General features: G+C 37.4%; 1 protein-coding gene across 5 annotated transcripts in view; it reads right to left on the reverse strand.

The window, feature by feature from the left end:
* Window positions 1-27,500, reverse strand: part of Pino (protein pinocchio) — a 188,340-nt gene that overhangs the window by 1,734 nt on the left and 159,106 nt on the right. For 2 of the 5 annotated variants that reach the window (XM_070116374.1, XM_070116375.1), the window contains exons 2-5: window positions 2,573-2,666; window positions 2,121-2,255; window positions 1,742-1,871; window positions 1-1,461 (exon numbers count right to left, since the gene is read on the reverse strand). The exon at window positions 1-1,461 is cut by the window's left edge and continues 1,734 nt beyond it. In XM_070116374.1, the coding sequence (XP_069972475.1) occupies window positions 1,330-1,461; window positions 1,742-1,871; window positions 2,121-2,255; window positions 2,573-2,666 (491 nt within the window). In that variant the 3' untranslated portion in view covers window positions 1-1,329. Of the gene's footprint in view, window positions 1,462-1,741; window positions 1,872-2,120; window positions 2,259-2,572; window positions 2,667-4,315; window positions 4,546-27,500 lie in introns of those variants that run through there. The other 3 variants (XM_027351023.2, XM_027351022.2, XM_070116372.1) reach the window with 3 other exon arrangements.

The following is a 27,500-nucleotide window of genomic DNA, read 5'->3' on the forward strand; positions in this document are numbered from 1 at the left end:
AACGAGAGAGAGAGAGAAAAGAAAAGTTGAAAAGATCTTGTAAATTTTGGAAAGATACATTAGCCTCATGCAAAATTGAAAAGTGAACGACAGCCTGAGCGGCAACTTACAATGCAAAAGGTGAAATATGTTTCAAATGATTTAGGAACATAACTGAAAGTATGTGTATAAGCCCTCAGCAGTGATAGCAGTATGGACAACTCAATTTACAATATTATATCTAAAACGTTTAATACATTAACTACAGTTGAACAGCCACTGATTTGTTTTGAAACCCACAAGCACAAATTGGATATTAAAATGATCGTTAAGTTGAACCTTTGATAATTAGAGAAAGACAATTTCACAAAAAAAAGAACTCTAGTCAAAATAGTTAAGAAAATAAGTATGGCTTTAAAAATTTTCATTTTCTAAAATCAGAACTCAGATGCTTTATCAGGTTTATCCAGTAGGTTTAGGGAAAAACTCCTCTTTACATCAGGTCAGGTTGAATTCCGAACAAGACTTTGAATAATAAACAGGTGCAGGATCTTGCTTTGCAACCTGGATAGCTGACTGCAACTTATATGCACAGTTATATATATATATACATACATATAACCTGTTTAATGTAGACTGTCAGTGACTGTGATCCCAAATCCTGTCAGCAACTACCCTGCTTCTCCAAAGCTAAACCAGCTGTAAAACCCACATAATGAAATATCAATGATCTTTTCCTCTCTGATGGTAATCAAGACTCCATATCCATTAAATCTTACGCAAATGCATTATATTTAATGTTGGGCAAAGTTGCATCTTTTCATATGGTGATCACAAAGCCTGCTGAGCAACAATATGTTATATATCCATTTTTTTATTAATATTTCTTGTACTTTTGTACTAGCTAATATCACAAGATAATATCACAAATTTGGAACATTAAATACTTCACAATGAAGAACTTAATTCCATTGTAATGCTTTTGAGTTTGATCAGACTGTTTGTAAGTAAGTTCCCACATCTCTGCACCTGTTTAACACTTGAGCTTTCCTGCACTTGAACACCACCTCGGGTTCTCTCTGGGGACCTGCGGCTTCCACCACAATCTGTCGCTTCGTCAGGGAACCCTAAGGCATCCAAATATTCATACATCCTAACAAGCAACCATAAAATCTCTAAGGACACATTATGCGACCACTCCAAAGAGCCTTAGAAAATATTTGTGTCTGCCAGTAATGAGTACAAACATCTTCTGGTGAGAAATGCAGCTGGTACATGACACCTGACCTGCTGGGCTGTTGCTACAGTACTTCCTCCTTCTGAGAGAAGAGTACCTCAATGACTTAAGACTCATGACGATGTTGTTAGGTCTTCGAGTCCTTGTACCAAGACATCCTCTTGTAAGAAGGAGGGGACAGCGGGCCGGTCTTCACTAGAGAGGCCGCATTCACCTTCCCAGTGTGCCTTGCCAACACTGTGAGACTGAAAATTAACAATACACAGTTGAAAAGGGTGATAGGACATTATTAGCAATATACAATAGTTGATAATATATATTTACCAACATGTAAAATATCCTAAAACATTGTTAACATGTAAAACTTGATAAAGATTTCTCATAAACATGAAAAAGTTCATGATACATTGCTATCAACATGTTAAAGTTGATGAAACACTGACATCTTCACAAAAAAGACAAGTGCAGATATCAAAAAGAGTCCAAGAGCACGAAAAAAGTGGCAAAATTGATAAAGGTTCTCACCATTGAGATATCTCTCCTCCACGAGCTGCGACACTTGCCGTCACATAGAGGGCAGGGCCTCTCTAAGGAATAGCCACCACACTCACGGCAGTCAAGAGAAACGTGATTGTCGCTCCAACTAACGCCACATCTATAATGGAAGAGTATAGGGTTAGATGAGGAATAAAGGGAGTGTCTTAAATTATACTGAAAACAATAGTATAGCTCTGTATATGAATATGCTTATATATTCATCTGTTTATGTATCCAATTCTTAACACACACACACACACACACTTTCTCTCTCTCTCTCTCTCCACACTACTCCATACACACAGAAAAATAAATAATTAAATACATACACAAAACAAATCCGACAAAAACATCAACACCAACTTACGTGTAGCAGGAGTTGTACTGCGAGCGTAGGTCTTCCAGTGTCATCATGGGCTCGGCCACATGAGTAGGGTACTGGTGTGTCATCAGGTCAAGTCGTGATAGGCTCTCGCTGCTTTCACTTCTTGTAACCCAACTGCTGCTGAGAAAGAAAGGCATGATTCCTATGGCATATTGAGTGAAAAAGCCTCATTACTGTATCAAGTGTGGGGTAATTTGTGTGGCTTTTAGAGTAAAAAGAGTCTTATTGTTTAAAATGTGGTATAATTCTTGTGTCTTTTAGAGTAAAATAACATGTTAATGTGAATATTGTCAAAATTATTAATGAAGACATAATATCTATTATCATTTTCATTGTTATAATCATTATCTAAATATCATGTTTTCATCAACCTATAAAAATCATCAGCTGTCGAACTTTCCATAAACCAAAAAGAAAACAATCTGATCTTATACCTGGATGCAAAATAGTTGTCAGTTTGGACCATTCCACAAGACATGGCTGGATGCAGGCAACCGTTAGATAGATTATGATGCAACACGCTAGACCCTGTGGAAGAAAGAGAAAAGGACATTATAATCAAACACTTCCATAATAAAATAACTGTAAATAAACAATAACAACAAAATAATAACAAAGTTTATCTTCTGCAGCTAACAAGAGACATATTTTAGTCTTCTATAGAACCATTACCCTTCCTACTTTTACATATGAAAAACAAGACAAAAAAGAAAAAGAAGACTTGAAGTTGCCATTCTAGCATCCCTACGGTGAATGATTGGCATGTCATCAGGGAAGTCATGGCACCGTGTTTACAAACAGAACCACATGACCTCAAGTTCAGGGCAGTTAACGTTTTTCAAATCAGAAAGTGTATGGAACAACGTGTGTCTTTTTTCCACATTAAAATGGCGTGTTGGTAAGAAAGTTACCGCGTAATCTGTTCTATTTGTTCATGTAAATGTATTATAAAATTGTTACCGTTATCGAGAAGTTTCACTTTTTTCCGGAAGTAGAACGCGGAATGTGGCGTTACAACTCCGTAGACTTTTGTATGTTATTGTTCATGTCCGTTATTTTTTTCGCGTAGAAATGAAGTAAAATGAAAAACAAAAAATACACTTGCTTGCGTTTGTTATTGTGTTTGTTTCCAAGCAAGGGAGCTTCAATGTACACTTCTTTTATATACATTTACGCAATTGAACACAAATTTATACATCTATAAATATATATATATATATATATATATATATATACATATATATGTATGTATATAAACATTATATATATATATACATATATACATATAAAAGTAATGAATGAATATATTGCAGAGTCAAAATTTCAACAAAAAATTAACTTTTTATATGTATGCATACAGGGACATATATATGTATATACACATAATGTACAAACACACATTTACGCGTGTGTAAATTTAAATATGAATATATATATACACATTTTTATATTATATATCATTTATATAATATATCAAATATACATATATGTTGTATATACATTATATATGACATACTAAACATATACATACATACATACATATATATATATATTATATATATATCATATATATATATATATATATATATATATATATATATATATATATATATATATATATATGTGTGTGTGTGTGTGTGTGTGTGTGTGTGTGTGTGTGTGTGTGTGTGTGTGTGTGTGGTCATATAGTCATACATGCGTATATATACATATATATTTATATATGTATATGTACATGTATATATATATATATATATATATATATATATATATATATACATATATATATACATACATATATACGTACAATATATATATATATATATATATATATATATATATATATATTGTATATCTATATAACATATGTATTATATTAATTTCATATAGTGTACATACATACTCTAAATACATACTTTTACATACATAAACATATATACAAGTACATACATACACATACATATATACATGTACTTATATACATGCATACATATATCCAATGCACAGTTACACACGCAATAGTTATAAAAATTATATCGCTGGAATCGAAAAAGATCAATCTATTGGCGACAAGCACATTGAATCTATCATACTATTAGGCATCTAAAGGCCTTTATAACATTAACAAACAACTGCCTAGATCCTAAGCCTTATTTCTAACAAATAAAGTTATTTACCTTTACGTGTCTTTCGTGACATATGCGTTCAACCATTGTGTCAGAAATGAGTTGACAATACACTTCTTTTTTCCACCTGTGTTACCACTCGCGAATGATTATTACTACTTGACTAAACCCGGAGAGAAATGAACAAGGATTGCAACAATTCACATCAAAATATTTCCGCCCCAACGCCTCTTCATCACGCCCATAAATACAGTTTTCCCCAAGCGAGGTAGGCGTGGGTGGGCGCGCCAAGCTACGAGTATTTGAGGGAGGAGTAGAGAGCGTTATAGGGCAGAGAGAGAGAGAGAGAGAGAAGGGGGGTCCAGCAGCTATTGGGGGTTCCAAGGAGGGGTCGCAGTCCCCTTTCACACTCACACACGCACGCAGGCTCGTCACGCAACCCCCCCGTCTCCCCAGCCCCCCCCCCATTCTCTCGCTCCCCTCCTCCTTCCCCCTTTTTGCCTCCCCGCCGCTGGTAACTTTCCACTCACAGATCGCGGCTTTTCCCCTGCGCTCCCCGGGTCCCCCAAATCTCATTCTTTTGAACTTGGGTGTTGTTATTTATATTTATTTTTAGTTTGTATTGCGTGTGGTAACCTCCTTATATATATTTATCATCTCATATTCTCACTGTTGATGAGATGATGTTACTTTACTTTATATCCCGCACGATCATACTTTTTCCCATTTCTGCACTGGTTTTGAAAGAATTTTGTGACACAGTTGGTGATGTTTTCGATTCAGTTCCAAAAGGTTATGGAAACTGTAAGTACAAGTTACCATTTTGTAAAGTTTAAGTCTAAATCCGACAGAATATATTAAAATATATCAAAATCCTCTCTGCTGGTGCAATTTTATGAAACTTCCCGTATTCATAAAACCAATCCAAAAACAAACACACACACACACAAACACACATACAGCGTAAAGCTGATGTTCTCAACAAGTGTAAATCCCAACTGTTACTTGTTGATATTTACCGGAGATAAGAGAACTACGACCTCTCTCTGCGACGGCAAGGCAGCAACTGCTGAAGTTTCCCGCGAGGCTCTCGGCGTCGCTCACTCGCCCGCCAGGCCCACCTCGCGCCAGCCAATCATGGGGTCGTCCCTAACACACGCGCAGTGCAGCTTAAGGCCACTGTATGTATGCAGTATTTCATGATGACGAGTACAACCTCCCTTTCTTCTTCTCCTTTTGATTTGTTTTTAAAATCCTGATTCTCATTCTCACCCCTTCCTTCTTCTTCTTTTTGTTCTCCTTCTGCTTCAGCTTGTTGGTCTTTTGCTTCTTTTCCTTCTTTTTCCCTCTCACTCTCCTTCGCTCCCTCTTCCTCCTCCTTTTCCCTTTCCTCTTCCTCCTCCTCCTTTTTTTTCTTCTCCTCCTCCTCTTCCACCTCCACCACCAGCTCCTCCTCTTCCTCTTCCTCCACCACAACCAGCTCCTCCTCCGCCTCCTACCCAGAACTTAGTATGAACGCGTGCAAAATATTCAGGACTAGAGATCAGTAACTTATGTTCATCTACAAAGCGACAAGGCTGGAGTTCTGTGAAGTCCTCTCCAATTGTTAGACAGGCAGATCGGAACAGTTTGTTTTATCTGACTGTGCTACACTTCAGGGGAAAAAATGGAATCAAAATACACATGTTTGAGTTCTCAATACACATCTAAACTGTAATTTGACCCAGGTACATAATCATTAAAGCTAACTGCCTAGTATTACAAAGAAGACGAGCTTACTGTTCATCACAAAAACTTACCATGTTATTACAGCGGGGGAAGGAAGAGCATCCGGTGGGGGGACGTAAACAAGACGTTTCATCACAGGCAATTTTCTTATTTTTTATAAATATAACGAAAAATCACAACAAACAGTAAAAAATAAGATAATAGAAAAATAAACAATTTAGTAATAACAACCAGAAAATGAAGAATTCTAATCAATAACCGAATGAGAACAAATAAATGCATAACAAAAATCAAGAAATATATAACGGTTTCAAAACAAGATATAAATAAAAGTTCGTCAGCGTTTCTGATTCTAAGTTCAGGACTTAAGCTATTACCAATAGGTTCGAATTTATCTAGGATTTAAGTTCAAGTGGAAAATTGAAGGCCCATTCTCTCAATATGCTTAATAGAGCTGGGTTTATGAGGGCTCGATTACATAAAATCAATAACATGCTTCTCCTAGACGTCTGAAGCAACATGATGAAATTACCACGTCAGTCTCAAGAGAGTAATGATAACACTGTCATTACAACCATTGCTACCCCAATGCTAAATGGAATAAAACGTTATGAAAGTTATAATAACGGGAATAATAACTTTACTACCTGTATACGTTGGACATCTGATTATAAATCAATGTGTCGTAATTAATGTGCTTCAAGTGCAGAACAGAATTTTGAGGAGTAAACATATAAACATTTAATATCAGCCTTAATATTAGTTTCATTTTAATACCATTGGACTCTAACACCACCAGGAACGATCTTATCCAAGCCGAGATATTCAAAGAAGGAACTCTTGCTAAAACACGCTCATTAACTTTCATTTCCCGATTCTTATGTTAAAAAAACGAGAAAAAATACTACAATTAATGATGTAACTCTTTAGAAAAAAAATAGAAAGAAGAATGACATCATAACAGGCTCGACTGAAGCGCTAAAACATCTTAATTATAATCTAAACCCTCTACATAGTACAGAAAGTGCGGGGGAGGTCAAGGCTATACTAGTTTTTGTACTTCCCCCGTCACTCGAGGCATGGGCTTGTAGCACTCCCGGAACACAGCATGAGACTCTCGACCTTAAGGGTTAGACACGGTAGTCATGGCCCAGGAAATGAAGCCAGTGTTACCCTCTGTTGGGCCTCCTAGTGGAATGTAAGGTATTTGGTTTATCCTTTTCCTGCACTAATTCCGAGTCTGAGAAGTTGGTATTTGGTATTTAGTCTGGTATTTATCTCTCGTCTTCTTTAAAAAAAATACCCGGAAATCGCCTAACAACCCGCTGTTGTCTTAAAGGTCAACAAATTTCTACTATTGCTACGAATATTCACCGTTACTCTGGTGCAATGCTAAAGATAGCGGGCTATTTTTAGGCAGTTGATATATTCAATGGAAGGACAATCTTAATGTCTTCAGTCAAGATCAATTAAAACTCCGCCAAAACGTGAAATCTAAAAAAAAAAAAAAAAAAAAAAAAAAAGAAACAAGTGGGTTTTTGAGTACTAGATATTGGCAATGGACCGTTACATGGAAGTTGTCCACGAGTGAAGACAATATAATTCACTTGTTCTCGGCCAAGAACTGTACTGATGAATAGAGTCCTCATGATATATATGGCGTGCGTTGTGCAATATACTTTCCAACTGAACATTCATTTCAAATTGGTCGGGTGTTGTGACGCAGCTTCCAATGTTTTCATCCTGTTCTAATTATACATTCATACAATCTCTCTCTCTCACACATGCACACACACCCACCCACACACACACATATATATGTGTGTGTGTGTGTGTGTGTGTGTGCGCGCGTGTGCGTGTGTGTGCGTGTGCGTGTGCGTGCGTGTGTGTGTGTGTATGTGTGTGTATGTGTGTGTGTGTGTGTGTGCGCACAAACATATATATATATATATATATATATATATATATATATATATATATATATATATATATATATATATATATATATATAGTTACTCCAGAGTAATTATTCTTGGTGCAATAATCATGTAAGATCTTGCTCTTGCTTTCACACGTTATGTAAATTCAATATGATTTCTCGAAATAAAAGTTAGACAGAAAACATCTTTAAAACGCTTTAAACATATTAAGAAAACATTTAATCAATCGCAAATAAATTTGGCACCTTTGGCAAATTATCGTAACGGACCACCAAGTTACCGTTGAGCAATCTTATATTTTGTGTAACCTTGGCTTGGGAAAGTGCGAAAGTTGCAAATTCCATTAACCTTTGTCTGATACGAGGAATGAAGTTCGTTGAATAAGGTTTCATGACAACAATGTGTAATTCCCTTTTATATTTCTGAAGTGCGGAGGAAATGGGAGATCGAGCAGGTTATAAAATTTTGAGAACTCAGGTGCATTAACCTTTGGGTGCATTTCTTGCTGTGTGTTTGGCCTCTAGATGTATTTATACAAAATCGAAAATTTGGAAGATTTCAGAAGATTGTGAGTCGTTTTTTTTTTCTTTTTTTTGGAGTATTGTTTTCTGCGATAAAAAAGAAGAAAGACAATTCTTTGATTTCTACTGTGGATGTTTTTCGAGCTTCATTTTCTCGCATTTCCTTGACAAAATGTGTTAATAATTCAACAATAGGAGATTGTGGTAATATCTGTAATTCATATATATATCTACCACGATATTCTACTTTGGATATCGTACACGTTTTAGCTTCGTATCCTCGAAACAGGAGGAAAAAATGTAAGGATTAAAAATTCCTCAGTTTCGTACCACACACTTGTTTGCCAAGACCGTGCATAGTAATACGTATGGGTGATTAGGTACCCGTGTTCAAAGAATTAAAATTGGGTGAGAACGTGTGAATGTTGAGACGAGAGTACTTAGTTGGATGAGTCTGCCAAGGAATAGAGAAGGGTGATGAGATATCTTAAAAAAAGAAGGCGATCCAATGATTGCAAAGTTGCATGATATCCAGCAGGTGTTTTTTTCCAACGATTCGCTCTGGCAATGTAAAAGCCACATACTTCTCAATGCTGGCAATCTGTTAGAAGTCGGATTTCGCAGTATCCACCCGATATAACTGGTTATAACTGGTACTAGCGATTTATATGCATTTTTCCCGTCAAGGTCAAATCTCGAAGGAATACGCAACAAGTCCTCAGTCAATTGAGATAAGGGACCATAATACATGACGTAGCAAAGCCGAGGCATCTGTCTATACCAATTTATCTTCTGACGTCTCTAATATACGTTCTGAAAACGCTTTGTTAGCTTCACCAATTTGTTTTCTTGTGTTCCTCTTTATCATATCTACGCTAACCTTCCATTTTTCTCATACGCATACATATTCGCATTTGCCAATATGATATAATCATTATCAAATGTTTCTTAATTCTTTCAATTCTTCGAAATCGCACCAACTTTCTCCATCACGTTACATTATCTCATCTTTTTATTACTTCCCATCTTCGCTTTTGTTTACTCTTACAGATTTATTTTCCTCTTTTTCTCCCCTTTATGGATTGCCATGTCGCAAGGTGAGTACTCGTTTTTGCTTTTGGTATGAAATAATTATTGAAAGCACTGCCATACAAGGCTAAGAAGCGGGCAATAAATCATGACGTTTCGGATTAGACTAGACACCTCTTCTGGCGATAGATTTGAGAAAAATCAGTTGCATAGCTTTAAGTCTCGTGTGACATCAAATAGCATTATTTACTTTTCCTTTCTTATTATGCTTCATTTCAACTTTGTCGTTACAGAGATTGTATATTTGTAAATATATTTGTTGTTGTTTAAATCTTCCCATGTATTAAATTTTCCTTCACTTCGTTCACTCTCTCGTATATCCTTTGTCAGTCTTTCTCTCTTGAACATTCTACGTTACTCATACGGAAATGAAAACAAAGATTATTGTAATATGTACTTACCAGCAGACACGTTCAGCAAAATGCTTAACTGGTTATAGAGATGATAATCCAAATATGTAAACAATGCTGTCACAGACTGAAGTTGTATCTTGAGTGAAGCTTCGAAACCTTCCTAATCCATACAGAAAGGTTCACATAGCTGTTCGAAACGGTATTCGAGACATGCTGGAAAAAATACTAAGAGACAAACATTTTGGCCGTGACTGAACACACGCGAAACAAAGCAATTTTATCTCTCATACACTTCCTGTGGTGTTATCTTTCTTTGGGAAAAAATCTACGTTATTCTACAGAATAGCTAAGAACGTTTTTTTTTTTGGAAAATACATAAGTACTGTAAAATTATGAGATAAATAATTTAAACTAAGCCATTATGCAAGTCACTTCTATATATAGGAAACATAAGCATTATCATTATGTACGCTTTTCCTTGTGCATTTACTGGTGTATGAACTAATGACTGCAGACCCAAAATGTACATGTGTACGAATAACATCAAAAGGCGGAAAAAATGTCATTTCTTTTCATGAATATTTCCTCACCCACATACGGATATGGTCAAATACATGCGTATGCTGGTGTGGTGTGTGTTTATGAACTTTACACACACACACACACACACACACACACACACACACACACACACACACACACACACACACACACACACACACATATATATATATATATATATATATATATATATATATATATATATATATATATATATATATATATATATATATATATAATGTACACACACACACACACACACACACACACACACACACACACACATATATATATATATATATATATATATATATATATATATATATATATATATATATATATATATATATATATATACGCACATTACACACACACACACACACACACACACACATATATATGTGTGTGTGTGCGTGTGTGTGTGTGTGTGTGTGTGTGTGTGTGTGTGTGTGTGTGTGTGTGTGTGTGTGTGTATATGTAAGTGTGTGTGTGTGTGTGTGTGTGTGTGTGTGTGTGTGTGTGTGTGTGTGTGTGTGTGTGTGTGTGTGTGTGTGTACGCATGCGTGCACATGCACACGTGTTCTTGAGGAAATCCGTATGTGCTGTAAACAAATATTCCATGAAAGCGATTACATTTTTTCCGTTTTTCATATCTTCACTGTACTTGAGTCCAAGAGTGATAATATGTGTTTACTACAAATGTCGATAAAGTTTTCCATGTAAAGTTTCTTATAATAATAATAATAATAAATGCACAGTCAAAAATACGACGAAACAATCAAAACAAAAGCAAAGCGATATAATGTCAGTCAAGAGGGTATTATCAACCTTATCACTAATCTATCGCCGTTTATAATCACGATAAGAAGTAATGCTATCATCCATCTTCCCGAGGAATGTTCTAGAACCGTGACGTCACCACAAAAACACTGACTCGACAGTCACTTGTTTTAAAAGACCCATCCCGTTTCAAAGACCATCCCCGGGAATTTAAGACCGTTGTAAATATGAATTTACATGAAAACGATAACGAGAAAGTGAATGTATGTACGAGATATGGCCTTTGTGTCGAGAGGTGTCGCCATACGATAATTTAAAGACACATTACGAAGTCTTTGCGAGGCGGCAACAGGAGGGGAATACGACGCAAAAGTAGAATGGTGCAAGAATAACACTGTGATACCTGCGACTAGGCGCTTATTCTTCCTACAATGGATGGTGAAAGCATTAAAAAAAACGATAAAAGGGAATAATAATAATAAATAAGGATAGAAATACACGAAGAAATTATCAATAGCGGGTTTGAATGGTCTAAAAGAGGAGAGGTTCTGCAGGCCAACGTTGAATGCGTGTGTAACCAATACTCTAACGATCTCCTAATCTGGGTCCCAGTCAGTCACGAATCCGTTTCTTTTGAGGACGCAATAGGGCATTTTGCTCTGTTTTTAGGCTATTTTTGATCCACTGGAAGAGTATCTGGATTTCGGGACCATTTTTCCTTTTAAGTTTGGCTACCAGCAGGAATATTAATAGTACCCGTTCTCCTTTGAGTGTCTAGAACAAAATGACGTAAGTACAGACGTACGTTTCACCTTTACGAGTCCACGGGGAGTCTGTCTTGGTCTAAATAACGACGACTTACGAGAATAACATGAAACTAAAGGAAATATTAACACGGCATATATCTTTTGCCATGATATAGGAACAAAACATGCGATAGCTTGTGTATTTTTCCTCCATTCGTTGGTCATGTGGGGAAAAGCCATGTTTAATAACACCAGAAACCATGTATTGCATCAAACACCACTGGTTTTATAAGCTGGTGAAATCGGTAAGTGTGAGAGGCGTGCATGAGAATAATATTTATTTTACAATTTAAACTGGGAGGTGTGTTTATAAGTATTTGTGTGTGTGTGTGTGTGCGAATGTATGTATATGTTACATATACGAATGTTTGTTTATATATAGAGAGATATACATAAATACACACATACACACACATATATATCCAAAATTCCTTGCTCATCAGTATGAAGTTAGGAGTTTCTGCCAAACCTACACCAAATTAAGTATAAACAAACTCTACAAAAACACTGGAATTGAACGACGTAAAAAAAAAATAATAATAATAATAATAAAAAAGAAATAAATAAATAAAATAAAAGAGGTCGATCCACAAATAGATCACCTTATTGAGGTCTCTTCGACACATCATGCAACTCTGTCAGGCATCGACATGAAACATCAACCGATCGATAACAGGGGGTATTGATCAGTGGCATGGCGGCCTCCTCTCAAGCATGACGTGTGCTTGTGCCTCTGGTTCTCGCTCGGGGAAAGTCCTTCGGTTTAACCTGAAGGGGATGTAGTCCCAGATTCGAAAAGTGGGAAGGGGGGAAAAGGAGATTTTAGGTATCTTTCTTTCTCTCTCTCTCTCTCTCACTCTTCCTCCCTGTTTCTCTTTTTCTCTGTCATACACAAGCTCTCTCTCTCTCTCTCCCTTCATATTTCTCTTTTTCTCTGTCACACGATCTCTCTCTCTCTCTCTCTGTGCGTGTGTGTACATGCGCGTGTATGCACGTCCGTGGCTACGTGCATGATTTCCTGCGCGTTTGTGTACGTGTTTTTACGTACATAACATTCCCACGCAACCATAAGCAAGATAAAGAAAAAAACAAAAAACAGGACAATTAAAGGAACAATTTTACTAAAAACCACATTCTAAAATCTCGTTTTCTTACGCACACAAACTACCACGTGCACCACCTTGCTTCGCGGAGGTCACGTGGTACAGCTCTTATCGCTTCATGTCCTGTCGGTAAAATATGGCTGGACACGTAATGTTTGTTCAGTTGTTCATCTTTCTTGAGATTAATGTAGATAAGGGTAAAATCAAGTGGAAAATCTTCATGACCAGATACGAAGAATCAATGGAATGTAATTGAGTAAATTTCAATAAAATGTCATACATATTGAGGAAATTCTACATATACAAAATGAACGTACAAAAATACATAATATATATATGTATGTATGTGTGCATATATATATATATATATATATATATATATGTATATATATATATATGTATACACACACACACACACACACACACACACATATATATATATATATATATATATATATATATATATATATATATTATATATATGTATGTATATATGTATATATGTATATATATATATATATATATATATATATATAATAATAATAATAATAATAATAATAATAAACACATATACACATATACATATGTATATAAAGTGTATGCATATATATATATGTGTGCGTATTATACGAAAGCAGTTTAGAAATAATTAAGATGAAAAACAACGTTCATAAAACCCCCCACTCAATAAGATATTAAAATACATACACCCCACGAAAACAACAAACTAAAACTCCTCCATTTTCCTTGCTCGAATCAGCCCCCACCACGGCATTCGAAGACAATATATTCCCTAACGAAACTCTTTTAACGAAGAGAATGGCTTGGCTATCGTTACACTTTCACTCCCTGTCCGGGGGTTTTCCAACGGCTGGCAGACTATCCCAGAATGCCTGTTCGCTTCGAGGCAGACGTCCTTTTATATAAAACCAGGGATCGTGATGATAAATGTTTACGAAGTTAGGGATGTAAATAATTAATTTCGTTTGTTAATTTGTTTATTTATTTATTTTCATTTTCATTATTATTCTTGTCGTTATTATCATTAATATTATTGCTATTGTCATTATTATTGTTAATGTCATTATTATTATTATCATTATATAAAGAAATTATCATTATTACTATATATTTTTTTTATCTTTATTAGTTACTGTAATTAGTGTTGTCGTTTTTCTGCCAGTGGATGGTCACCCCGGCCATTCCTTGCACACAGGGGGTAATTTAAAAGCAAATAAATAGAAAGTATGTCGCAGCAAAGGATAACTATTATAACAACTGCAATTAAAATAAATTATGGTATATGTACATTTTGAGAAAAACACAAGACAGCTATAGGCACGTAGTCCTTTCGTCATATTAGGCTGAGGATCTTCAGAAAAGGTATTAAATTTTCTTTATTTGCAATAAATAAAAAGAATCTGAAATGTCTTCATTCATTTGGATGTTTTTTTTTAAATAATTCATACCAAATTGCATCATAAAATTATAAAAAAATGGAAATACCATTTTATCTCTTTTTTTCTTTTATGTAGAAGCTATTCTTAAAATTATTTTTTCCTATTATGGAAAAGATATTCTTGAAATAGGATTATTTTTCTCTTTTATGGAGAAACTATTCTTAAAATTATTTTTTCTCTTTTATGGAGTAGCTATTCTTAAAATAAAACCCGCTAAGCTGAGCACCATACCCCAAAAAAACGTTATTCTTAGAATCAACACCATCACAGGGTATACTTAAGCAAATCAGATTACAAAGAAAACTTTAAGAAATCCTCACTCACTTCACATTTCACCGTCGAGAAGTGAAGACCCCCTCACTTACTTTCCAAAAATAATAGTCATTAGACTCGTATTTTTTTTTTTTTTTTTTTTTTTTTTAGCACTTGTAACATTGTCGAGCGTGTGCCTCAGAGAGGAAGGGGGGAGGGGGAGGTAGGGTGGGAGAAGGGCTGGGGGGGAAGGGGAGAGGGGAGGATATGTAGGAGGGGAGAGAGAGAGAGACGATGCTATCTGGCGCCATCGAAACTTCTACCCCCCCTCCCTCCCCTTCTCCACCTTCCCCTCCCCTCTCCTCCCTTCCCCCAGCAGTAAGAGGAGGAGAGAAAGGGAGGGCAGGGGAGGGAAGGGAAGGGCGGGGGAGATAAGGGTCAGAGTGTCTGGCCAAAAGCTTGTTACCAAGATGTGCGTCCCTTTGTTCGTTCGAACACATTGGCCCCTCGGATCTCGTCCACCGATTCGGACACGTGAGCCAAGAATCTCGTCCACCGATTCGGACACGTGAGCGAAAAGGCGCCAATTTCGGTAACGAAGAAGAGGGAATGGAAGATGAAAGGCGAAAGATGGAGATAAAACGAGATGATAAAACATGTCTCAGAGGAGCGAGGAAGAGAAGAGGAGAAGGAGGAGAGAGAGAGAGAGATAAGAGAAGGCGAGGAAAGTAATGTAGATTTCTTTTCTTTAGAAAAAAATGAACTTACAAAAAAAGGAACAAATGGCAAGACTGAAATTAATAGAAAAAAAAAGAAATGAAAATAAAGAGAAGAGAAAATATACAAAAAAATAAAAATGTCCTGGAGAGAGAGAGAGAGAGAGAGAGAGAGAGAGAGAGAGAGAGAGAGAGAGAGAGAGAGAGAGAGAGAGAGAGTGAGAGAGAGAGACAGAAAGAGAGATAGAGAGAGAGAATCAAACAAACAACCATAGAACGAAGAAAAAGAAAAACAAAAACAACAAAAAACATAACAAATAACAAAATAACAAATCAAACAGCACATGACCATTAAATAAAATACATATCCATTGGTGAATTTTTAAATCTCTTTCGAATCCACTTTTTGGCGAGACACGAGGATGGAGGGGGGGGGGGGTAGTGGGGTAAGTCCATTATTCATTTTGAGGTGTTAGGCTTATTGTTACTCTGTGATTACTGTCTGTATTCTTTCGTCTTACGGGCGTGTGTGTTTTGAAAGGGGTTGTTATTAACTTTGGTAGATTCTGACTGTGTGTGTGTGATGATTTCGCACAAACACACACACACACACGATCATCATATGGTCAGTCTCACACGCGTACACACTCTCTGTCTGTGTGTATGATGATTTTGCTCACACACACACACATACGCTCTTCATATGGCTAGTCTCACACGCGTACACACTCTCTGTCTGTGTGTGTGTGTGATGATTTCGCACACACACACACACACACACGCTCTTCATATGGTCAGTCTCACACGCGTACACACTCTCTGTCTGTGTGTGTGTGATGATGATTTCGCAGACACACATACACGCTCATTATATGGTTAGTCTCAAACGCGCACACACTCTCTGTCTGTGTGTGTGTGTAATGATTTCGCATACACACACACACACACACGCTCATCATATGGTCAGTCTCACACGCACACACACTCTCTGTCTGTGTGTGTGTGTGTGATGATTTCGCACACACACACACACACATACGCTCATCATATGGTCAGTCTCAAACGCGCACACACTGTGTGTGTGTGTGTGTGTGCTACTGTATGTGCGCGTGTGCGTGTGTATGTATATACATAAATACCTACCTACCTACATACATACATAAGTATGCGTGTGCGTAGGTTTGTGCATGCGCATGTTTATGTGTAAGTGCATGTGCTTGTTCATTTACATGTGCGGGCGCGCGAGTATGCGTACGTATGTGTGTATGTTTGCATGTGAGCGGGTACATCCTGTCCGTGTGAAATGTGTGAAAAAATATGCGTTGGTTTTGTAACGTCTCAGAAACAGGGGTCAATCTGGACAAGGCGGGGTCCACCACGTCAGAAGTCGTCAGATAACGATAAGCAACAAGTGGAAGGAAGATTTAGATTACAGTTTGTTTAACTTATCTTACGGTATCTAAAGAGGATGATAATAAAACATGCAGGTATGATCGTGTATGAGTATGTTCTGGATGTGTGTGAAGGTTGAACAGTTATGCAAGAGCGTTTGTGTGAAAGTATGTGTGTAAAGAGTATATAAATGTAAATTTGTATGTTTGTAAAAGTATGTTTGAAAGTATATATACGAGTGTAAAAGTATCTGTTTGAAAGTGTGTATGTAGAAAAATATGTCTGAAAGTGTACACATTTGTATAGATGTGTAATGTGTAAACCATGTTTGAAAGTTGGTTTACTTTTGAAGGTATATACATATATATATATATATATATATATATATATATATATATATATATATATATATATATATATATGCATAGATACATAGATACATACATACATACATACATACATACATACACACACAAACACACAAACACACACACACACACACACACACACACACACACACACATATATATATATATATATATATATATATATATATATATATATATATGTGTGTGTGTGTGTGTGTGTGTGTGTGTGTGTGTGTGTGTGTGTGTGTGTGTGTGTGTGTGTAAACGAACGTTTGAAAGAATGCATGTTTTGTGTAAAATTTCGTTAGAAGGTTTGTAAACTTTGGACTATGTTGAGTGTTTATGCGCAAAAGTATGTTTGTGTGTGGAAAGTATTACGAAAGTGTACACATGTGCAAAACTATATCAAACAAAAACAGGATGACGTTTGTGTACACACTTGTTTTATTTCAGCAGTGACTCAAATGAATGTACAAGCATTTATATATACACATAGTTTTCCTGTGTGTAAAAATATATGCTTGTATGCAAGTAAGCCCTTTATAAATAAGCGTGTACACGCGTGGAGAAGTATGTGCGTATGTGTCAAATTATATCAGTGTTTAAGTATGGTAAAGTATGTTTAAAAGTGTCTATATGCTTAAAAAAATATGTCTACACAATACATGAGTGTGCATGACTTCAAACATTTTTCCATCCATTCCTACCTCTATTTAAGCGAAAGTATCTGCATCTATATACATACATCTCCCCTTCTTTTAATAGAAATAAGACCCTGATGTGCTTGTCTGCATGCAAGCTCACCAGGTAAGCGCGTTCCCTCTCAGAGCTCGCCGGTCGTCAACCTTCCTCCCGCCTGTATCGGAGACTAACCTTGGTCGTCCTTGTCTTGGGCGACCTCCTTGTTCGAAGCAATGAAACCGCTCGGATCTCGTATTTTGCTCCTTGTTCGAAGCAATGAAACCGCTCGGATCTCGTATTTTGCTTTCCCCTTTTCTCTCGAAATGCATCACCGTGGAAGCTCGTTGGATTATAGAATGACGGGCAATGAAAGAGAAAATAATAAGAGGTGATTTGAGAATTGTGATGAAGAGTGGATATCGACCAAGGCGGCGGTATCAGACTTGTATTTTATTTGGCTGACTTGGAGTTCATCGATCCATGCCTGTTATTTTCCTCCGCGTGTTGGCTCTATTATTATCATTTTCTCTGACCTTTTTTATTGTTGTTGTTGTTGTTGGGGGTGGGGAGTACAGTGGAAAATGTAATATCCTACATACTGAACTGCTATTGTATAACTAAATATTTACGTAAAGAGTAAATAATAATGATAAAAAAACAATGGAATGAACTATTTTAATCTATAAGGAAAATAACCTCTCTAATTCATCAGGAAAATAACCACTCTAACAGAATAGAGTATTCTGAAACTGAATTTGTACGAATAAACCATTGGAACTTATAGAACAAAGGGGTTTCGAACCATACCTTATACCTACCACAACCAACCCCACACGATGAGACATATGTAACACTTTGCTTCACACTGGAGAGAGAGAGAGCCCTTCCTTCACAGTGCTTCCTCCATGCTTGAATTGTAAACAAAGATTCTTGCCAGTTCAATCGAGAGACTGTATTCTGTCTTCTTCCGTGCATTCCACAATACAAGAGAGTGTTTGAGTCCTGCTGCATGAGTGTCTGAGTGAGTTTTGCTTGCTGTGCGCGCAATTGATCTTGTAAAAACATATTTGTGGGCTGGTTGCAGGGTAGTCTGAGTGCTGTGGGTGGTTATACATTTGTTACAGTATTGTGTGTGTTTCTCTATTGTTTGGGTAAGTAGGATATGCTGGTATGAGTTGAAATGCGTATGGCAATGCGAGAGTTTGGTGATATTGTTAAATGTAGATATAAAGTACTATGCTATTTTTTAGTTATGTAGATATAAAGTACCATGCAATTTTAGATAAATATTACAGAGAAAAAAAAACTTGTTTATTTCGTTTCACTTATTGTAAGCTTGTATATAACTTAGGTATTTAACTTAGTGTACAAGATTAAGGTCTAACATTCATGTTGTCCTCAGTCAAACATTTTAAAATAAAATAACGAAATTCGATATACAATATGCTCATGCCCTTAAAAAAAAATTGTACCATATAACAGTAATTATTCTTTGTCTGTAAATGATGTTGCTCTTTTGTTCATTGACAAACATTTCCTATTTTCAGGGGGTTAATGACTTGCTATCCCACTTTTCCGCTATTACGAACATTTTGCGTAGAAACAGTTACTTGTAAAGTAAATTTATCATCATCATTAGTAGTAGTAATAATGATAATATCTTTATTATCCTTAATATTTATTATTATTAGCAGTTTCCCATATAAATGTAAACAACAATAATAATGGTACTGACAATTACAATGACAACATAATGGTAACAACATCAAAATCACGACAATAATAACTAACAAAAATAAAAAAATTAGTAACAACTACAATAAACCTTATTAAATGAATATCACATTTCTCTAATGACGTTCATGTCAAGCTACCTTACACAACAGATATCTAAATAACTATTAGCAATATAAACGAGAAATATATAACTTCAAACTCCCTGTGTAAGTTATAAAACACTTTCTCTATATTACGTCTTAATTTATCTAATTGGTATCACTAGGTTATAATAATCTTATCTGCTTACCCTAATACTTATCGTTAAAGTCGGTTCGAATTTTCCTTTTTTTTTTGGTTATTTCATATGTGCCAAAATACATTTGCATGTAAGCACTTTCTTTTATTTACATATTCCTTGTGTTTTTATTTCATCTCTGTTTTCTTTAAAGCAAATATAAATGTGCTTGTATGTTTTTTTTGTTGTTGTGCGTACGTAGGAATGTTTGAATTCATATGTTTAGAATATGTGTATGTATGTACGATGTGTTATTTGTTAGCGTGTGTCCTGTCTGTCTATCTGTCTATCTGTCTCTCAGTTTATGTATCTGTCTCGGTCTCTCTCTCTCTCTCTCTCTCTCTCTCTCTCTCTGTCTTCCTCTTCCTTCTCTCTCTCTCTCTGTCTTCCTCTCCCTTCTCTCTCTCTCTGTCTTCCTCTCCCTTCTCTCTGTCTCTGTCTTCCTCTCCCTTCTCTCTCTCTCTCTGCCTGTCTCTGTCTTCCTCTCTCTGTCTCTGTCTTCCTTTCCCTTTCTCTCTCTCTCTCCTTGAACTGCATGCGCTAGCGAATGTATAATTGTATATGCGTGCATGTGTATGCAAATGCCTACATGTTTGTTTACGTAAATGCCCACATATTTCTGTATGTATGCGCAGCCACCTATCCACGTGTCTGCCCTCACCGGACCACACTTCCTAAGAATTTATCCACGTGAGATGCATTAAAAATTTATGCATAAAAGACTGCAGCGCTGGCAACAGACCTTCCTGGTGAGGTCGATAGGAGACCGTTGTACTCTGCAAATTTATGGCGAATTCTTTTGCCGGGCCTTGGAACTATACGGCCTTAAACCTGACATTGACAGAAATCACAATTCATTTAGCGAAATGATCAAACAAACCGTATTTGGTTGATTTCAGTATGGCGGTCACATTGGCAATACATTTAATAGGAACAGTTTGATACCACTGCGGAGAAATTGCGGCAAAATGTATACCATGAATTAAAAATAAAGATAAAAAATGTAGTTACACGCCATCAGTCAATCCAGAAAGACTCAGTCTGATAAGGAGTAAAAGCCATACTCGAAACGTCACGATTTACTTTTTTTTTTTCTCTCTTTTTTTCAGTTTGTCCACTCTGTTGTTTACAAATAATGTGTGGGTTTATTTCTCCGTAAAGGTGTTGCCAGATCATCTCGTGTCCATGTACATATTACGGCAGAGAGTGTTTCTAGATCTTGTGTTCTGCGTCAGTATCGTCAAATCGTATTAATTTATGCAAAAAAGTGTTTCAAATCGACTCCATACTTCTACTTCAGAGAATGTTGTTAAATCGACTCTTTTAATTTCACTTCTAAGCCAGAGAAAGTGGTCAAATTCGTCTTGCTTTAAATCACTCATAAGGAAGAGGGTACTGTAGACCCGTCTCTTGTATATCTTGTAGGTCTGTGTTGTCATATCGCCTCATGACAAAGCGCCTGGCCTAGTCAACACACACGGGGCTGCTGATGGTCACCACTGCCGCCCTTTGACATTTCCAACATTCCTCCCGTTTTCTCCACAATGGAAGTTATTGCCTTAGTAAGCTGTTGTAAGGTGGGCAGATTCGAACACCATTCACCTGTGGCTACCCTTTCTCTGCCTTCGTTTTTGTCTGTTCTGAATATCTGTTTCTGGTCTACGGTTTGTCCGTCAGTCTCTCGGTCTCTGTCTCTGTATCTTTCTGTCTGTCAATCTCTCTGTCTCTGTCTCTTTCTTTCTTTCTCTCTTTCTCTCCTCTCACAGTCTGTCAGTCTAAGACACACGCTGAATATAAAGTAGATAAAACCTAAATTTATCGCTCTATCCCTTCGTCGCCCTCTCCCCTCCTCCCCCCTTTCCCTCCCACCCTCTCTCTTCCTTTCCCTCCCTCTCTCCCCCCGTTCACCAGCCTCTCCATCTCTTGTCCCTCGTCCCTTCCCATCCCCGAAACCTAATCTGTCCTTTGTTACGGCAGCTCCGGCCCGGGAATTCCCTACCGACCTTATGTTACTAAAAATAGCTCCCCATAAAGCCAGCCACAGGATTGCAAGTGTGCAACCTCACCGGGAGCTGCGGCGGAGACTGCGAATGCGTGTCACAGGGTTGCCGTTGCATGTATACCCGGTATTGCATTAAAAAAATATATATACTTACGTGTATAACTGATGCCGTGAGCACGAGTAGATGTTGATTCCATATTTTAATCTTTGATTTATTTGTTTCTGTTTTTATCTATTTTGATATTTTGGTTCGTTTGGTGTATCATTTTCGATCTTTCGAATGCCGAAACGACCGCGTATCAAACCGACGTTTAAGATTCATTAAAAGCGAGATCGTCACACTACACACTATTTATTTACACAGCCACGCATCCTCACATACCTGAATACAAGTAGCGGTTTCCGAGAGAGCGCTCAGAGTCCCGCCGACATTAGGTCTAGAGCCATCTGGAGAGAGAGAGTTCACCAAGAGCCAGAGGGGTTGGAGTGGCGCCCGTCAGACTGGAGCCACAGCCGTCGACACGGGGCTCAAACCACAGGATTTCTCTCCCTCCCTCGCTTAGACTTATTCGGACAATCCCTCGCAAAGACTTATTCGGACAATCCCTCGCTTAGACTTATTCGGACAATCCCTCGCTTAGACTTATTCGGACAATCCCTCGCTTAGACTTATTCGGACAATCCCTCGCTTAGACTTATTCGGACAATCCCTCGCTTAGACTTATTCGGACAATCCCTCTCTTAGACTTATTCGGACAATCCCTCGCTTAAACTTATTCGGACAATCCCTCGCTTAGACTTATTCGGACAATCCCTCGCTTACACTTATTCGGACAATCCCTCGCAAAGACTTATTCGGACAATCCCTCGCTTAGACTTATTCGGACAATCCCTCGCTTAGACTTATTCGGACAATCCTTCGCTTAGACTTATTCGGACAATCCCTCGCTTAGACTTATTCGGACAATCTTTCGCTTAGACTTATTCGGATAATCCTTCGCTTAGACTTATTCGGGCAATCCTTCGCTTAGACTTATTCGGACAATCCCTCGCTTAGACTTGTTCGGACAATCCCTCGCTTAGACTTACTCGGACAATCCCTCGCTTAGACTTATTCGGACAATCCCTCGCTTAGACTTATTCGGACAATCCCTCGCTTAGACTTATTCGGACAATCCCTCGCTTAGACTTATTCGGACAATCCCTCGCTTAGACTTATTCGGACAATCCCTCTCTTAGACTTATTCGGACAATCCCTCACTTAGACTTATTCGGACAATCCCTCGTTTAGACTTATTCGGACAACCAATTTATATAGAGATGCCTCCTTGTTAAACAACAAATCCCTTGATGACTACTGTGGCATAATTGAGACGACATTCGAGTGATAATGATGACTGTTTTGTTATTGTCTTTTCTAATATTAGAAATGACGAGTCGGAAAGGGGAAAAACCTATCTCAAAAACATTGTTTCAGATAGGTTTCGTAGCCTTCGAGTCTAGTCATGGCGGGAGAACAGAAAAGGCCCAGGCACTGGCTGTGTTTAATTCCCCTGAGGCGAAGGTGTCCTTGCAAGACGGAGCAGCCTCTGTTGCAAAATGCTTGAGTAAGACAACGGTGCACTCGCCCCTACAGGTACATGTGGTGGCGGGGAGGGCGGAGGAGGGTGGAGGGAGAGGGAGGAGGAGAGAGAGAGGGGGAGGAGGAAGGGATACGGAGAGGGAGAAGGAGAGAGGGAAGGGAGAGGGAGGAGGAAGAGGGAAGGGAAAGGGAGAGGGAGAGAGAGAGGGGGTTGGAGGAAGAGGGAAAGGAGAGGGAGGAGGAAGAGGGAAGGGAGAGGGAGGAGGAAGAGGGAAGGGAGAGGGAGGAAGAAGAGGGAAGGGAGGGGGAGGAGGAAGAGGGAAGGGAGAGGGGGGTATTGGGGGTAAATATATCGTAGAAAAAGGTGCATGTGGTGGTGGGGAGGAGGGAGGAGAGAGAGAGAGAGAGAGAGAGAGAGAGAGAGAGAGAGAGAGAGAGAGAGAGAGAGAGAGAGAGAGAGAGAGAGAGAGAGAGAGAGAGAGAGAGAGAGAAAGGGAGAGCGGGGTATTGGGGGTAAACAAATCGTAGAAAAAGGTGCTCGTGGTAGAGGGAGGGAAAGGGAGAAAGAGGGAGAAGACATGTTGGAGGAGTCTCCGCAAAAACAGATGCATGGAGTGCGTGTGGTTGGGGAGGAGGGGTTGTTGGAGGCTAATAATATATTAGAAAAAGGTGTACAAGCAAGGAATTACGTAACGTGGGAAGAAAGGGAAGGGGAAAGGAAGAAAAGGAAGGGGGAGGGGGTGAGGTTAGCAGGTAGAGAGAAGAGGAGGAAAGGAAGGAGGGAGTAAGGTTAGCAGGTAGGGAGAAGAGAATAGGGAATTTTAAAGACAAGATTCAGTTATAAAGTGGAAAAAAAATCTTTATTTTGGTTACAGACACGGCAATATAAGATAAGGGACTTGCGCATTTCATAATTTCACTGTATTTTGTCTAGGGTTAGACAGGAACAGTTTGTTATTCGCTGGAAAAGCTTTGAATAAGCTTCGCTGTGTGTATATCTTGCGTTATGGAATTACACACACACACACACATGTATATATATATATATATATATATATATATATATATATATATATATATATATATATATTAAAGTATGTGTGTGTGCATATATATATATATATATATATATATATATATATATATATATATATATATATATATATATATTTATGACATAAATATGAATATATATATACATATAAGCATATATATATATATATATATATATATATATATATATATATATATATACATACATATATATATATATATATATATATATATATATATATATATATATATATATATATATATACATATATACTTACGAGTACATACATACTCACACACACATACAGTACATGTGTGTATATATATATATATATATATATATATATATATATATATATATATATATATATATATATATATATATATGCACACACATATATAAACACACACACACACACATACACACACACACACACACACACACACATATATATATATATATATATATATATACATATATATATATATATATATATATATATATATACCTACACATTTATACACATAACCACGGAATTATTCATTTCCGTTCACAATTTTTTTTCGCAAAGCTATTCATACAACCAGAACAATACGCAGTAGTATTTATATACTTCTCCTTTGTAATGGAACCTAAACAAAGAACTGATAAGGAAATCATTGGGACAACTTTAGCTGAGGTCACTGACACCAAAAGGGAAATAAAAAACAAAATGAATAAAAGTTTTAAGGATCCGTTTTATCACCAACGGCGACCCTCTGTTAACCGCGCCAACAAATGAAGGATTAACCGCCCATTTCTGCTCTTTGTCTTCCTTTTAACCTTAATTATTTGAAAATTGATTTTTTGCAAACCTTTTTTTTATTCCTTAAATTACTGAAAGTTCGATGAAAAATATATTACAAGAAATATATTGCAAGTTAGTAAAATGACAATGTTTTCGATGAGTGAGCGTTGATATAAACCAACAAAATATTTATATATTCAACTGCAATTTCCGTTTTCCATTTTAATGTCTCAAAGAATGACAACATTTACGGATAAGGAGAGAAATGAGAACAACTACAAACGGCAGCCAAGTCAGTTAATCAAAAAAATGTGCTGAAACATGTCCTACTGAATTTGCTGACATGCTTTCAGTTCATTATAAACAAACGGAAAAAACACTTTAGTTTTGTTTGTCTTTTTTCACTGTATCTCTAATGCAATCTCATAAATAATTACTTACATTTCGTATACATATTTTTTAAGCTGTATTAGATTACAATAACAAAAACAATACATTAACGGTAATATTATAATCACAAAAGTAAGCACAAAATAATTAAAAAAAAACACAATTAGAATGCGATAATAAGAACACCAACTCAATAAACATATAAATATGAACCACAAACTACAACAAAGACAATAACAAAGCAATCAGAATTACGAAAAACAACAATAACAACAAAAAAAGCGAGACAGCCATTCACACGACCTCGAACCTTCCGTTATGGTCAAGAGAAGAACAACGAAAAGCGCCCATCCTGCCGCCCCGTCCCGTGCCCAGGCCTACCCCACGCCCTGAAACAAACCCCTGTGTGTATGCCCTTTTGGAAGCCCCTTAACTGGAGGAGACCAATCATCCAATCTCGGGGGCGTCAGCCAGTGTAGACGCAGCGCCCGACGGGGATGGTGGCGCCGCTCTGCCGCCTCCTGCCGCTCCCCCCCCCCCCCCTCCCCCGCTCAGAACTGCCACTTAACTCCAGATACCAAACCTCTACTTAGACCTGGTACCGGTCCCTGCCTGCAGCGGAGGGTAGCCTAGACGCGATTGCCTTCTTGATATAGATTTATTGCATTTGTGAAGCTTTTGAGGAGGAATGGTTGAGGACGGTCGGGAGGGTAAACAATCATGGGTTTTCTTTGCTTGCGCATGTCGTGGCGGTCCTGCAGTTTGCCGTTTTTTTTTTCTTTCTCTCCCTTTTGGAAAGAAAATGGAAGCAGCGTAGGGCTACAGGAGTAAATTGCCTCGTAAACGCCTCGTGGCACATGTTTGTCAACAGCTTCACGTCAGAATCGAATTTCTTACGACGAAAACGAAGCCAATGCCAAATTAAGGCCTCGATTTGGCCGCAGATGGCCCGTTGACCCTGTCTCGGAAAGCTCTTTCTTTCTTCTGATTGCCTCAGGCGCCCGCGGAGATTGGATAAGAAGTACACACAGCCTCGGACAATCCATTCTCTCGTCTAGAATGCGGTTGTTGTATAGTTTTATATGGTTTCCAAGTATCACACACGGAAAGCCCAGGAATAAAAATCTAATGAATATTACTTCGACGAAAGGCACTGGTTCTACGATTCTGTTAATTAAATTCTGACAAGTTTAATTAAGTAATGAATAGCTTAATTTATGCAACACTGGGGCCGTAAACAACAATATTGACCTCACTGGACTCGCGTTCTCTGATCTGATAAAAATAGTACAATTGGTACAAAGTATACAATTCACTGGTCACGCAATTTACATTACACGGGACCAAAACACGATTTACGCAATCCCTTTAGTTTCATAAGGAGTAACATACGGAATAAGAACAAAATTCCGCGAATCACCGAGCACACATTAAATATTATAAGGAACAAAGACAATATTAATTTACTGGGTACACATTACCTATGGACTATAAGGAAGAAAACCGACTTACACAATTCACTGCCACATCCTTCGGAAAAATACAGAAGGAGCAGTGACCATAAGACCAACAAGCGCATTCCTGGAAGTCTATATATGCTGGATCCCCTGATTACGAAACAAAAGACGGGTATTTGGCTTCCAACACTACGAAATAT

The sequence above is a fragment of the Penaeus vannamei genome, chromosome 39 (genome assembly GCF_042767895.1).
Source record: "Penaeus vannamei isolate JL-2024 chromosome 39, ASM4276789v1, whole genome shotgun sequence".
NCBI lineage: Eukaryota > Metazoa > Arthropoda > Malacostraca > Decapoda > Penaeidae > Penaeus > Penaeus vannamei.